Genomic DNA, 13,955 nt, shown 5'->3' with positions numbered 1-13,955 from the left:
CTATTTGCTAATTTGAGCTGTTCTTGCCATAATATGGACTATTTTCTGTATACCACCCCTACCATGTCACAACACAACTGACTGGCTCAAACGCATTAACTTCTTCGGGGTAGGGGGCAGCATTTTCACTTTTGGATGAATAGCATGCCCAAATTCAACTGCCTGCTACTCCTCCCCAGAATATAAGATATGCATATTATTAGTAGATTTTGATAGGAAACACTCTTAAGTTTCTAAAACTGTTTGAATGATGTCTGTGAGTATTACAGAACTTATGTAGCAGGCAAAACCCCGAGGACAAACCATTCAGAATTTTTATTTTTTGGGGGTCACTGTCTTTTCAATGAGTTTTCATTGGGACACCAGATTTAAGGGACTTGTTTGCAGTTCCTACCGCTTCCACTGGATGTCACCAGTCTTTGAAAATTGGTTGAGGTTATTCCTTTGTGTAATGAAGAAGTACGGCCATCGTAAACGAGGTTCACTTGAAGTAAATTGTTTGAGAGAGGCACATTACCAAAAAAGTTACGTCAGTTTGTTTTCTTTTTGTATTGAACACAGATCATCCCGTCTTCAAATTGATCGATTATTAACGTTTAAAAATACTTAACGTTGTATTACAAAAGTAGTTTGAAATGTTTTGGTAAAGTTTACATGTAACTTTTGATATATTTTGTAGTGACGTTGCGCAAGTTGGAAGCTGTGTTTTTCTGGATGAAACGCGCCAAATAAATTGACATTTTGGATATATATCGACGGAATTAATCGAATAAAAGGACCATTTGTGATGTTTATGGGACATATTGGAGTGCCAACAAAAGAATTTCGTCAAAGGTAAGGCATTAATTATATTTTTATTTCTGCGTTTTGTGTCGTGCCTGCAGTGTTGAAATATGCTACTCTCTTTGTTTACTGTTGTGCTATCATCAGATAATAGCATCTTATGCTTTCGCCGAAAAGCCTTTTTGAAATCGGACATGTTGGCTGGATTCACAACGAGTGTAGCTTTAATTTGGTATCTTACATGTGTGATTTAATGAAAGTTTGATTTTATATCATTTTATTTGAATATGGCGCTCTGTATTTTCCCTGGCTATTGGCCAGGTGGGACGATTGCGTCCCACCTATCCCAGAGAGGTTAAGGAAAGAAATTCCACAAATTAACTTTTAACAAGGCACACCTGTTAATTGAAATGCATTCCAGGTGACTACCTCATGAAGCTGGTTGAGAGAATGCCAAAAGTGTGCAAAGCTGTCATGAAGGCAAAGGGTGGCTACTTTGAAGAATCTCAAATAAATATATATAGATTTGTTTAACACTTTTTTGGTTACTATATGATTCCGTGTGTTATTTAATAGTTGTGATGKCTTCACTATTATTCTACAATGTAGAAAATAGTAAAAAATAAAGTAAAACCCTGGAATGAGTAGGTGTCCAAACTTTTGACTGGTACTGTATGTAAATAAGGTATGTTTATTTTTAATACATTTGCCAAAATTTCTAAAAATACCCCATAATGATAAAGCGAAAAACAGGTTGTGTAGATTGATGAGGGGAAAAAAGATAATCAATTTTAGAATAATGCTATAATGTAACAAATGTGGAAAAAAGTCAAAGGGTCTGAATACTTTCCGAATGCACTGTAGGTGACGCAACAAGGACTTGCCATTGCTTCAAACCATCCTACAATGGTTGGATATAAAGGGGAGTGTTCTGTGCTGGAGACACACACTTCCTCTTCTGGACAACAAGCCTGTGAGATTCTGATAGAACCCAAACATCCCAAGCGATCCGTCTTTCCCACACCCACTCAAGGGAGGCAGAAGTCTACTACCACTGCAGTGTTACCTTAAAATGGTACTACAGTCATTCCAGTCTCCTCCTCCACCTCTCAAAAATGTTCACATTAGCCCTGTGTGTCAGCACCATGACTATGCTACCGGATGTTTGTGCTTTCACTCCCCTAAGTGTCTAACTATGCTGTGCCACCCAAAATTGATGATGTCAGCTGTAAATAATAATAATAACCCTTACCAAACCACCCCCACCATAGCTCCCCTGGCTTCTTCATTTTCCCGTAGATGCTTGGACAACCCAGGGAATTGTACACTGGCAACAAGGATGCGTTGCACTTAAAAGCAACAGGTCAAACTGAGGTAAGTTAGTCATCTAGGTAAGTACTTAAACAGCAAGAAACTGGTTACAGTAAATGGAAAGAGTGTGTGTGTGAGATGTCCAGAGTCAGACTGTTTTAAAACTCGTTTTGACCACCAGACAAAAGAAAACGAAAACAGTGACACAACTGTGGATTGTGAATATTATGATTTCCCCATTGTAGCCAATTCAGTTGCAGTAATTCCATTACTGATTTTTTGTAATTTCGTTACCAATTTGGAACTCCAATGTGAATTGTCCGCATGCAAATTGTGAAATTCCAAACGACGAGCTATTGTGGTGAAATATAACGATGCATAATGTCAGCAGCTGTCTGCCTCTCCATCTAGCCAACTATCGCTGTATCTATATTGCGTTTAGACTTAAATTTAAAGAACACTTAGTTGAAACATAAGGAAAAACAAATGATCTTTCATTGTGGTGTTGAAAACCAGTACTTTCTGGTGGATGTCATTTTCATGGACAGATGCAACTACTCAACGTTTTCCCAGCTGTACTAGCCTCCCTCCACAGCAACCATCTGAACCTGAATGATGCCTGGGCAGTGGTCACAGATAATGCCTGAAAGGAGTGATGCCCAACAGTGTCCATATAACCTGTCTCTACCATGTCATCAATCTGGAGGGTGAGACATGGCAGCACTGCAAATACTTTTCTGAAGTTGCATCACTTGTGACATGGATGAGATCTGTCTTCTTCAAGAAGCCTGCCACAAAGAGAAGACAGGTGAGCTTCCTCATTATGAAGGAGTTTGTGCAGGCCAAGGCTCCTCCTGAAGCAGTGAGCTCCAGATTAAATAGCTGGTTAGAGGCAGTGAAGTACCATGCAGAGCATGTTCATCTGTACAGAGAGTTTGTTGGCAGAAAAGTAATCAACCCAGGCAGTCACAAATATCCTCAGCCAGCTGGAAACAGAGGAGAATGTGCAGGCCCTCACTGTTAAGCTAACCTTTATCTCGGAGGGCTGCGTCAAACTGATGACAGCTCTGTCAATCCTGGAAGGAACCCACCATCCCACAGCAGTGTCTGCATACAATGTCATTGAGGATCTGGGCTCTTACCTAGTGAATGGAACGGCAAAAACATGTGGGTATGGCGCCAAGACCGCTCCATGATGCATTCTACACATCCAGCCAGAGAGGTCTACAGGCTGGCTACGGTGTACGATCCTAGGCAGGCTCCAGCCATGGAAAAGCAGATTGAAGCCTGCACACAAGTGAAACCCATGGCAAGCCCATCAACAGAGCTCAGTGAAGAATGGATTGCCTATCAGCACTGTGTGTCCAGTGAGCCCTCACCTGCTTTGGAGCTTTCGGATTACTGGAGGGGCCTGAGTGCGAGATTCCCAAGAGTTGCAGACGTGGCAGTGCCCTACATCTACTTCCCAGTCAGCTCAGTCGACTGTGAGAGGAGTTTCAGCAAATACAAGACTCTACTCACAGACAAGCGAGAGGCACTCACCGAGCTCAACACAAAGAGGCTGACAATCATGTACTTCAATGGAGATGTCTGTGATAGATGGAAAACTTACAATGGGCAGACATAGGCGCTCATAAGTTAGTTCCATAGGTTTTGCCTATTGCTGCATTATTGCCTAGATTCTTGCATGAATCTTTTTTTAAATTTATTTATAATGAAACACTTATGTGAAGCACTTTATTTGACAAAAAACAATATATGCAAAGTTTAGTTTTTTTTACATAAGTATAACTCTAGCTTTGCCTATTGCTTGCTGCATTGTTGCCTAGATTCTTGCATAACTTTTTTTCATTTATAATGAGACACTTAGTAGAACTCTGTATTGAAGCACTTGCTTTGATTAAAAAAATAGCGCAATGTTGTGTTGCATCATTACAATTGTACGGTTATATTTTATTAAATTGTTAACGTTTTATTCATTCACATTATTAGACACGCTTTCTGATGATAAAATTAGCATAAATCATAAAACACAGAAAGAATTTAAATGGAAAAAAACTGAATTTGGAAAAAAAATCTAATGGATTTCATAGGGCCCTACTGACTAATGGCTAGACCTAAAGCCAGTCACTGTTTGGGTGTAACATGTCAGGATCTCATGTCTATGGCAGCGCTGAACAGAGACGTGCCAAGGGCATGTGACTGCGCCTCTTACATGATCTGATGTGCTAATCTTTGACAAATTTAAACATCCAGTCAACAATGCAGTCAAAGGGACCACACAATCTCCCTCTCCTTCCATCTAGCAGGCCAAAGGAATGTATTTTCTCTTCCTCATTGATTCAGTATCATCACTGCCTAACTTTGTCTGGCTGACCTTGTGTGCCTATAGGTTCTAGTGTTGTCATGAAACCAGTATTGCGATACTATGAAACCAGATTTTCCTTGGCAAAAAAGAAAACAAAGCAGACTAAACTCTACAGTTMTTTAAAACCTACTTTGTAAATTATTGTACATTAGCTTGCAAAATAAACAAATGTGACCCTGGGTCACAACATAAGGCTGTTTTTTTCCAACATTAGAACTGTTTTCCTCAAACTTTGTCCGCTTCATGTTGTTTCCTTTGCTTCCTTACTTCCTAGTATTCTGATACTGGAAGTGTGACAACACTAATAGGTTCTGTATTTTTGCAGCAAATCAATCCAATATATTCAAATGGGGTACTGTAACAAAGGCACAAGGAGATGGCAGAGATTTCTCTTGCCAGGGTCACACAGGCTGTTGCCGTTTTGCATTTGCAGGACGTCCAGTCATTCCAGATGGAGCAGTCCAGCAGGTTACAACGTAATTTCAACTTCGGTGATGCATTTGCCATGCAGCAAACCATCCACAGGAAGTTGTTTCTAAAGTTAGTTTGCACTACTATTTCAATACACTCTATAAAGGATAGCTCTGGGTCTGCTGCCACAGTCTCAATTAACGGATTTAGGAAAAAGAGCAAGGGGAAAGTCAGGACAAGGTAGCCAAACAAGAATGATTAGCTTAACATGATAGGCCTTGTATTGAGAACCAGGACTTCCCTGAGAGGCAGACACTGTATTGCCAATCAGATCCCTGATAGTAAGTAAATGACACTGAAGAAAATAAAAGCAAAAAGCAAATACAAATTCTAAAATACTTCAACAAAAAAAGGTCTACTACTGACGATGTCATTAACACGACATCGTGTAATTTCCTAATAAATTATTTGGAAATAGATGATTAGGCAATCAATTCTGGATGATGGTAATGATACMGTTAAAATGTCTGGACAGTGAGACGTATATATTTTTGCGATAGCGACATGGCTGATCAATGTAAAGGAATTAGGCCTACATCTCAACCTCAATTATTCATCACAAGCAACCACTACCAGCTACTTGAATGGCATACAGAACGTTCAATTATGTTGGGAATAATGATTCGCCACGCGGGGTGCCACTGGCCTACCAAAATAGCAACTCGTGTGATGGACCAGGTGCAGATTTTGCGTCAAAACGTTCTCAAGCATCATATTACAGTTATACAGTTCACAAGCGCTGTTTTGGGAAACACGCTACCCTGCCTGTGCGCAAATAAAATTAACATTGGAGAAATTAAAGACCTCACATGCTATTTCAAACACTGGTTTGTCGAAAAGCGCCAAAACAAACAGCTGAGCTGGGCAAATGCATCCACCATCACAAGGTTATTCATATTTACCTGCTGCTTGTCAAAATGTTCCCTCTCCGCACCTAAATTGGTTTCGGTCATTTTGGTTTTCACCCTTGAAGGCACCCGTCGTATGGAATTCATCCTCGCGTCTTGGAAGCCGGTTAAACTCTTAAAGGATATTCGACATATGGAGTGTTTGTAACAAATTCCCACTCGAGGAAAATGTTCGGTTATAAAACCAGTGAAAGTATTTATCTCCTTCAAGTTTTTGGTAGAAGCAATGCACAAACAACTGGTTCCAGGCGTTAGACGTCCGCGAGTGACATTTGGAGGCAGCAACCTTAACCAGATGAGGTAGAAGCGAAATGAATGTAACGTTTCTTTTTACGTGGGGATCGTCGTCTACGGAGGATACCACAGTAGTTCGCACATAGAATCACGGGGGGAGCCCATGCTACAGGGAGACCGTTTACGTCACTCATGAAGTAGGCTATTAAAATGGCACGGGTTTATTTTTCTTCACCTCACAACTGGAATGTTATTATAAGACTACAGAGCTGTTGTGATGATATAGCTGGCGTTTTATCAGCAGACCCATGGAASCCCYTYYCCSCCCCCCCCCCCMMMAAAAAAAAAATCWGAATACGTGTTATGAGATAGTAAGTTATAATTATGAGATAGTAAGTCATTATTATGAGATACGTTTAGATGATCTGTATCACATGAATCCAATGTGCACTTTGCATCACGCCCTCCAACTTTCAAGGATAACCTTATGTATATATTATCGTCAATCACACGTGTGAGTGTGCATGTGTGTATTAATGGATTGGAGAGTTTTGTTGATGTGTGTTGGTGCCTGTTGGATGACATCAGGTTGACATCAGATTTAATAAATTCATTAATTCAATKAATTCCATTAATGGGGCAATCTGGGATTTGTACATCCATTTTTGGACTTATTATTAATATATAGCTATTGATTCTTGAATAAATGCCTCATGAGCAATGGTCTTACCCCATCAGAACTCAAAATATAAGCTTGTTTTACTCCGTTATTTGTAAACAATGTCATTGTAAACAAACACTGTATAGTTTCAAAACTATAATTTTGATCTGGATGGTCAGTAATTGCATCCATATGTGAGAGTCCTTGCATCTATATATTTGAGAGTGGTTACATTTCTCCTACCCCATTCCTCAGCTGTTTAACAAAATAAGGTGACGGCGAAGGCGCTTTGTTATTGTTTGAATCCCAGATTGCCCCTTTAAAAGGCTCGCCCTGCAGGACTATTTAAAGATCTTATCTGTCAGAAAGATATCAGTTTGTCTCCGTGGATGGTTTGTCCTCTGACAAATCAATGGTAAGTTTCAGTGTTCCTCAAGGTTCCGTTTTAGGACCACTATTGTTTTCACTATATATTCTACCTGTTGGGGATGTCATTCGGAAACACAATGTCAACTTTCACTGCTATGTGGACGACATACAGCTGTACATTTAGATGAAACATGGTGATGCCCCAAAATTGCCTACCATCGAAGCCTGTGTTTCAGACATAAGGAAGTGGATGACGGCAGATGTTTTACTTTTAAACTCGAACAAAACAGAGATGCTAGTTCTAGGTCCAAAGAAACAAAGAGATCTGCTGTTTGATCTGACAATTAATCTTGATGGTTGTACAGTCATCTCAAATAAAACTGTGAAGGACCTCGGCGTTATTCTGGACCCTGATCTCTCTTTTGACGAACATATCAAGTATATTTTCATATTTTTTCCATCTTCGTAACATTGCAAAAATCTGATTTTTTTTGTCAAAAAAAATAGCAGAAAAGCTAATCCATGCTTTTGTCACTTAGACTACTGCAATGCTCTACTTTCCGGCTACCTGGATAAAGCACTAAATAAACTTCACTTAGTGCTAAATACGGCTGCTAGTAATATAATTTTATCATATTACTCCAGTGCTATCTTCTGGCTTCCTATGAAGGCTAAGGCTGATTTCAAGGTTTTACTGCTAACCTACAAAGCATTACATGGACTTGCTCCTACCTATCTCTCCATGTTGGTCCTGCCGTACATACCTACACATATGCTACGGTCTCAAGACGCAGGCCTCCTTATGGTCCTTAGAATTTCTAAGCAAACAGCTGAAGCCAGGCCTTTCTCCTAGAGCCCAATTTTATGGAATTGTCTGCCTATCAATGCAAGAGCCGCAGACTCTGTCTTGACCATTATTTCTTTACTGAAGACTCATCTCTTCAGTAGGTTCTATGATTGAGTGTAGTCTGGCCCAGGGGTGCGAACGTGAACGGCAAGGCACTGGAGTGACGAAGAGTGGGTTGAGTTACTGACCTGATCTTCCTGTCCAGTCTTGCGCCCTCTTGGACTCATGCGGTGGAGGAGATCTTCGTGGGCTATACTCAGCCTTGTCTCAGGGTAGTAGGTAGGTGGTCTGTTGACATCCATCTCTCTCTCTCTCTCTCTCTCTCTCTCTCTCTCTCGCTTTCTCGCTCTCCCTCTTTCTCCTCCCAGAGAGAGATCTTATTTGAGTCAGAAAATTATGTTCATTTGAGAGGGAAGATAACCTTGCAGGGAGCCTATCAAACTGACAAACTCTAGAAAAAAATATAAACTATTGGAACTAATTCTTAAAAATAACTGATGTTGGCACAAGATTGAAGGAAAGTTGAAGCATAACTAATGAAATTACAGTTAACAAACACATATGCTTAATCCAGTATAGACTAATGTATAGAATGTATTATACAAGTCAAAATTCACAAATTCTACAGCACAATGGCAGAGTCATGTCTTAAGTGTAAATCTAATAATGACTCACTGATCCATGCTTTCTGGGAATGCTATGAAGTCCGGAAATTTGGGGTTGAGCTAGAAAGTTGGCTGTCAGAAGTATTATGAAATACATTTTATTTTAATCTATCTGTCTGCATGTTTCAAGACATGAGATATGGGTGGTGTAGTGAGATACCCAATGGGCTGGATGATTCTCTTCTCATCACTCATCTTGAAAAAACGTATACAAAAAATATACAGTATATAATGTATATATATATATACACTACTGGTCAAAAGTTTTTAGAACACCTACTCATTCCAAGGTTTTTGGGTGGGAACCACACATGTGGAGATAATCCATTCACCTACTCTCACAAAGACACAGCGGTTAGAACCAAAAATCTCAAATTTGGACTCATCAGCCAAAGGACAGATTTCCACTGGTCTAATGTCCATTGCTCGTATTTCTTGGCCCAAGCAAGTCTCTTCTTATTATTGGTGTCCTTTAGTAGTGGGTTCTTTGCAGCAATTCGACCATGAAGGCCTGATTCCCGCAGTTTCTCTGAACAGTTGATGTTGAGATGTGTCTGTTACTTACATTTACATTTACATTTAAGTCATTTAGCAGACGCTCTTATCCAGAGCGACTTACAAATTGGTGCATTCACCTTATGATATCCAGTGGAACAACCACTTTAAATAGTGCATCTAACTCTTTAAGGGGGGGGGGGTGGTTAGAAGGATTACTTTATCCTATCCTAGGTATTCCTTAAAGAGGTGGGGTTTCAGGTGTCTCCGGAAGGTGGTGATTGACTCCGCTGACCTGGCGTCGTGAGGGAGTTTTGTTCCACCATTGGGGTGCCAGAGCAGCGAACAGTTTTGACTGGGCTGAGCGGGAACTGTACTTCCTCAGAGGTAGGGAGGCGAGCAGGCCAGAGGTGGATGAACGCAGTGCCCTTGTTTGGGTGTAGGGCCTGATCAGAGCCTGAAGGTACGGAGGTGCCGTTCCCTCACAGCTCCGTGGCAAGCACCATGGTCTTGTAACGGATGCGAGCTTCAACTGGAAGCCAGTGGAGAGAGCGGAGGAGCGGGGTGACGTGAGAGAACTTGGGAAAGTTGAACACCAGACGGGCTGCGGCGTTCTGGATGAGTTTAGGGGTTTAAATGGCACAGGCAGGGAGCCCAGCACACGCGAGTTGCAGTAATCCAGACGGGAGATGACAAGTGCCTGGATTAGGACCTGCGCCGCTTCCTGCGTGAGGCAGGGTCGTACTCTGCGAATGTTGTAGAGCATGAACCTACAGGAACGGGTCACCGCCTTGATGTTAGTTGAGAACGACAGGGTGTTGTCCAGGATCACGCCAAGGTTCTTAGCACTCTGGGAGGAGGACACAATGGAGTTGTCAACCGTGATGGCGAGATCATGGAACGGGCAGTCCTTCCCCGGGAGGAAGAGCAGCTCCGTCTTGCCGAGGTTCAGCTTGAGGTGGTGATCCGTTCATCCACACTGATATGTCTGCGCAGACATGCAGAGATGCGATTCACCACCTGGTTATCAGAGGGGGGAAAGGAGAAGATTAATTGTGTGTCGTCTGCATAGCAATGATAGGAGAGACCATGTGAGGATATGACAGAGCAAGTGACTTGGTGTATAGCGAGAATAGGAGAGGCTAGAACAGAGCCCTGGGGGACACCAGTGGTGAGAGCACGTGGTGGCGGAGACAGATTCTCGCCACGCCCACCTGGTAGGAGCGACCTGTCAGGTAGGACGCAATCCAAGCGTGGCGCCGCGCCGGAGATGCCGCAGCTCGGAGAGGGTGAGAGGAGGATCTGATGGTTCACAGTATCAAAGGCAGCCGATAGGTCTAGAAGGATGAGAGCAGAGGAGAGAGAGTTAGCTTTAGCAGTGCGGAGCGCCTCCGTGACACAGAGAAGAGCAGTCTCAGTTGAATGACTAGTCTTGAAACCTGACTGATTTGGATCAAGAAGGTCATTCTGAGAGAGATGCAGGAGAGCTGGCCAAGGACGGCACGTTCAAGAGTTTTGGAGAGAAAAGAAAGAAGGGATACTGGTCTGTAGTTGTTGACATCGGAGGATCGAGTGTAGGTTTTTTCAGAAGGGGTGCAACTCTCGCTCTCTTGAAGACGGAAGGGACGTAGCCAGCGGTCAAGGATGAGTTGATGAGCGAGGTGAGGTAAGGGAGAAGGTCTCCGGAAATGGTCTGGAGAAGAGAGGAGGGGATAGGGTCAAGCGGGCAGGTTGTTGGGCGGCCGGCCGTCACAAGACGCGAGATTTCATCTGGAGAGAGAGGGGAGAAAGAGGTCAAAGCACAGGGTAGGGCAGTGTGAGCAGAACCAGCGGTGTCGTTTGACTTAGCAAACGAGGATCGGATGTCGTCGACCTTCTTTTCAAAATGGTTGACGAAGTCATCAGCAGAGAGGGAGGAGGGGGGAGGAGGGGGAGGAGGATTCAGGAGGGAGGAGAAGGTGGCAAAAGAGCTTCCTAGGGTTAGAGGCAGATGCTTGGAATTTAGAGTGGTAGACATTGGCTTTAGCAGCAGAGCAGAAGAAGGAGAATGTAGAGAGGAGGGAGTGAAAGGGATGCCAGGTCGCAGGGAGGCGAGTTTCCTCCATTTCGCGCTCAGCTGCCCGGCGCCCTGTTCTGTGAGCTGGCAATAGAGTCGTCGGAGCCACGGAGAGGAGGGGAGGCACCGAGCCGGCCCTGGAGGACACGGGGACATAGAGAGTCAAATGGAATGCAGAAAGGGAGGAGAGGAGGGTTTGGGAGGCAGAATCAGGAGAATAGGTTTGGAGAAGGTTTGAGCTTAGGGAGAAGAGATGATGAAGGAATGGAAGAGGAAGAGTCAGCGGGGGGAGAAGATGAGGAGCGAAGGTTGGGACGGCGCGTATACCATCCGAGTAGGGGCCGTGTGGGAAGTGTTGGATGAGAGCGACGAGGGAACACAGGATACCAAGTAGTGGTCGAGATTGGAGGGGAGTTGCAATGAGATTAGTGAAGAAACAGCATCTAGTAAAGAGTGAGGTCAAGCGTATTGCCTGCCTTGTGAGTAGGGGGGAAGGTGAGAGTGCAGAGGTCAAAAGAGAGAGACGGCGAGTGGTAAAGAAGGAGGCAGAAGAGGAATGAGTAATAGGTATGATCGGGTGGGGGAGGTGTAAAGTACCGCAGAACTGTGAGAGGTGGAGGCATTCCTCAGGGCACAAGGAACTTATCAGGGCGTCAAGCTCAATTGATGACTCTCCAAGGGAACCTGGAGGGCGATAAATGTATAAGAAGGATGTTACAACTTCTGAAAGGGCTGGTAACTGTGACAGCATGTGAATCAAAGAGGCGATACGACAGATGGGCAAGGGAGAAAGAGAGAAGTGTCCACTTGAGGAGAGATGCAGGATCCCAGTCCAACCACCCCGCTGACCAAGAAGCTCTCGGGGTGTTGGAGAGACAGTTGGGCAGACGAGGAGGAGAGAGCAGCTAGGCAGTAAGCATAGTGGGTTTTTATCAAAAGTGGTAATCCATGTTTCGTCAGTGCCAAGAAGTCGAGGGACTGGAGGGAAGCATAGGCGCTCTGAGATGAACTCCTATTGCCCTGTTGGCCGCAGATCGCAGATGGTCCAGAGGCTTGCCTGAGGACCTGAAACCTAAATTCCAGCACGTGGGTCGTGCTCGCGCTGGGACCGGGACCAGGTTTAGAGTAGCAGCGGCCACGCGTGTGAACGTTTGTACATCGGTTGTGCAGAGAGGAGAGAACAGGGATAGACAGACACATAGTTGAAAGGCTACAAGAATGAGGCTACGCTATGGGCAAGGAGATTGGAATCGAAAGTGGACTACCAGTTCTCGATGTTTTGCAGAAAGTTAAGCTACCGTTCGTGCAGAATCATAATCTATTGACTCTAAAATCGCATTAATGCTAACTCGCTGGCTTGGTGATAGGCGCTAGCAGTGGCTGCGTTGTTGAATTTGTTTGAAAGTGTAGCTGGCTAGGTAACTCAACGACAATTACTACTAGACTACCAGATAGCTTCATATGGATAAAGACGGCTATGTAGCCAGCCGAAGATCAACAAATCTAAACTGTTGATAAACTGTAATGAAAATGAAATGTATACTAAATAGAACCTGTAATACTACCTGTGGAGGCAAAGCGGAAATGCAACTAACTCGCTCCAACCAAACCGGAGTGGCGTATCGTAGAGGGAGAGGCATAGAGTGTTTGTCTCTTGTATATTGTCTTTTGTGTCCTTTAGAGGACGCTTCACACCTTAATGTCCCCTTTCCCTTTTCTTCTGTCCTTATTTTGTCCCTTCTTTGTCCCTTCTTCTCTTCTGCCAACTAGACACTCCTTGTTAGCTAGCTAGCTTCTTTCAGGAATGTCCCTAGCAACTGCCTAGCAACAGGTAAACAACTTAGCTAGCTAAGAAAACGGTATAATTTTATGAAAAATTGTTACTTTTTCAAAAGCCTTTCTTCTTTGTTTGCTGCTTGTTTGGTCTCCTATTCAGTTTGCAGTTTTCTTTTGAATTTTTTTCGATGTACTTTACTCTAAAAAAACATTTAAATTTCAATATTTGTAGGAGCTCATCTTTTCAGCTGCTGCTGCTTAATTTGGAACTCCGGAACCGTGAGTTGAGCTTGAATTACTTGAGCTCTATGAAGCATTTATTTGGGCAGCAATTTCTGAGGCTGTTAACTAATGAACTTATCCTCTGCAGCAGAGGTAACTCTGAGTCTTCCTTTCCTGTGGTGGTCCTCATGAGAGCCAGTTTCATCATTGCGCTTGATGGTTTCTGCGACTGCACTTGAAGAAACTTTCAAAGTTCTTGAAATTTTCTGGATTGACTGACCTTCATGTCGTAAAGAAATGATGGACTGTCATTTCTCTTTACTTATTTGAGTTGATCTTGCCATAATATGGACTTGGTCTTTTACCAAATAGGGTTATCTTCTGTATACCTCCCCTACATTGTCACAACACAACTGATTGGCTCAAACGCAATAAGAAGGAAAGAAATTTCACAAATGAACTTTTAACAAGGCACACCTGTTAATTGTAATGCATTCCAGGTGACTACCTCATGAAGCTGGTTGAGAGAATGCCAGAGTGTGCAAAGCTGTCGTCAAGGCAAAGGGTGGCTACTTTGAAGAATCTCAAATATAAATTATATTTTGATTTATTTAACGCTTTTTTGGTTACTACATGATTCCATATGTGTTATTTCATAGTTTTGATGTCTTCACTACTAATCAACAATGTAGAAAATGGTAAAAAAAAATAAAAAATAATAATAATCTTTAAATGAGTAGGTGTTCTAAAACTTTTGACCGGTAGTACGATGCTCCAAAGATCATTTGG

General features: G+C 42.9%; 1 protein-coding gene across 2 annotated transcripts in view; it reads right to left on the bottom strand.

The window, feature by feature from the left end:
- Positions 1–6,205, bottom strand: part of LOC111974603 (huntingtin-interacting protein 1-related protein-like) — a 34,838-nt gene extending 28,633 nt beyond the window's left edge. For both annotated transcript variants that reach the window (XM_024002463.2, XM_024002464.2), the window contains exon 1: positions 5,836–6,205. In XM_024002463.2, the coding sequence (XP_023858231.1) occupies positions 5,836–5,928 (93 nt within the window). In that variant the 5' untranslated portion in view covers positions 5,929–6,205. The remainder of the gene's footprint in view (positions 1–5,835) is intronic.
- Positions 6,206–13,955: the final 7,750 nt, after the last annotated feature.

This window comes from Salvelinus sp. IW2-2015, linkage group LG15, assembly GCF_002910315.2.
Source record: "Salvelinus sp. IW2-2015 linkage group LG15, ASM291031v2, whole genome shotgun sequence".
Lineage (NCBI taxonomy): Eukaryota > Metazoa > Chordata > Actinopteri > Salmoniformes > Salmonidae > Salvelinus > Salvelinus sp. IW2-2015.
The sequence above is the reverse complement of the archived record's forward strand: the minus strand, read 5'-3'. Positions and strand labels throughout refer to the sequence as shown.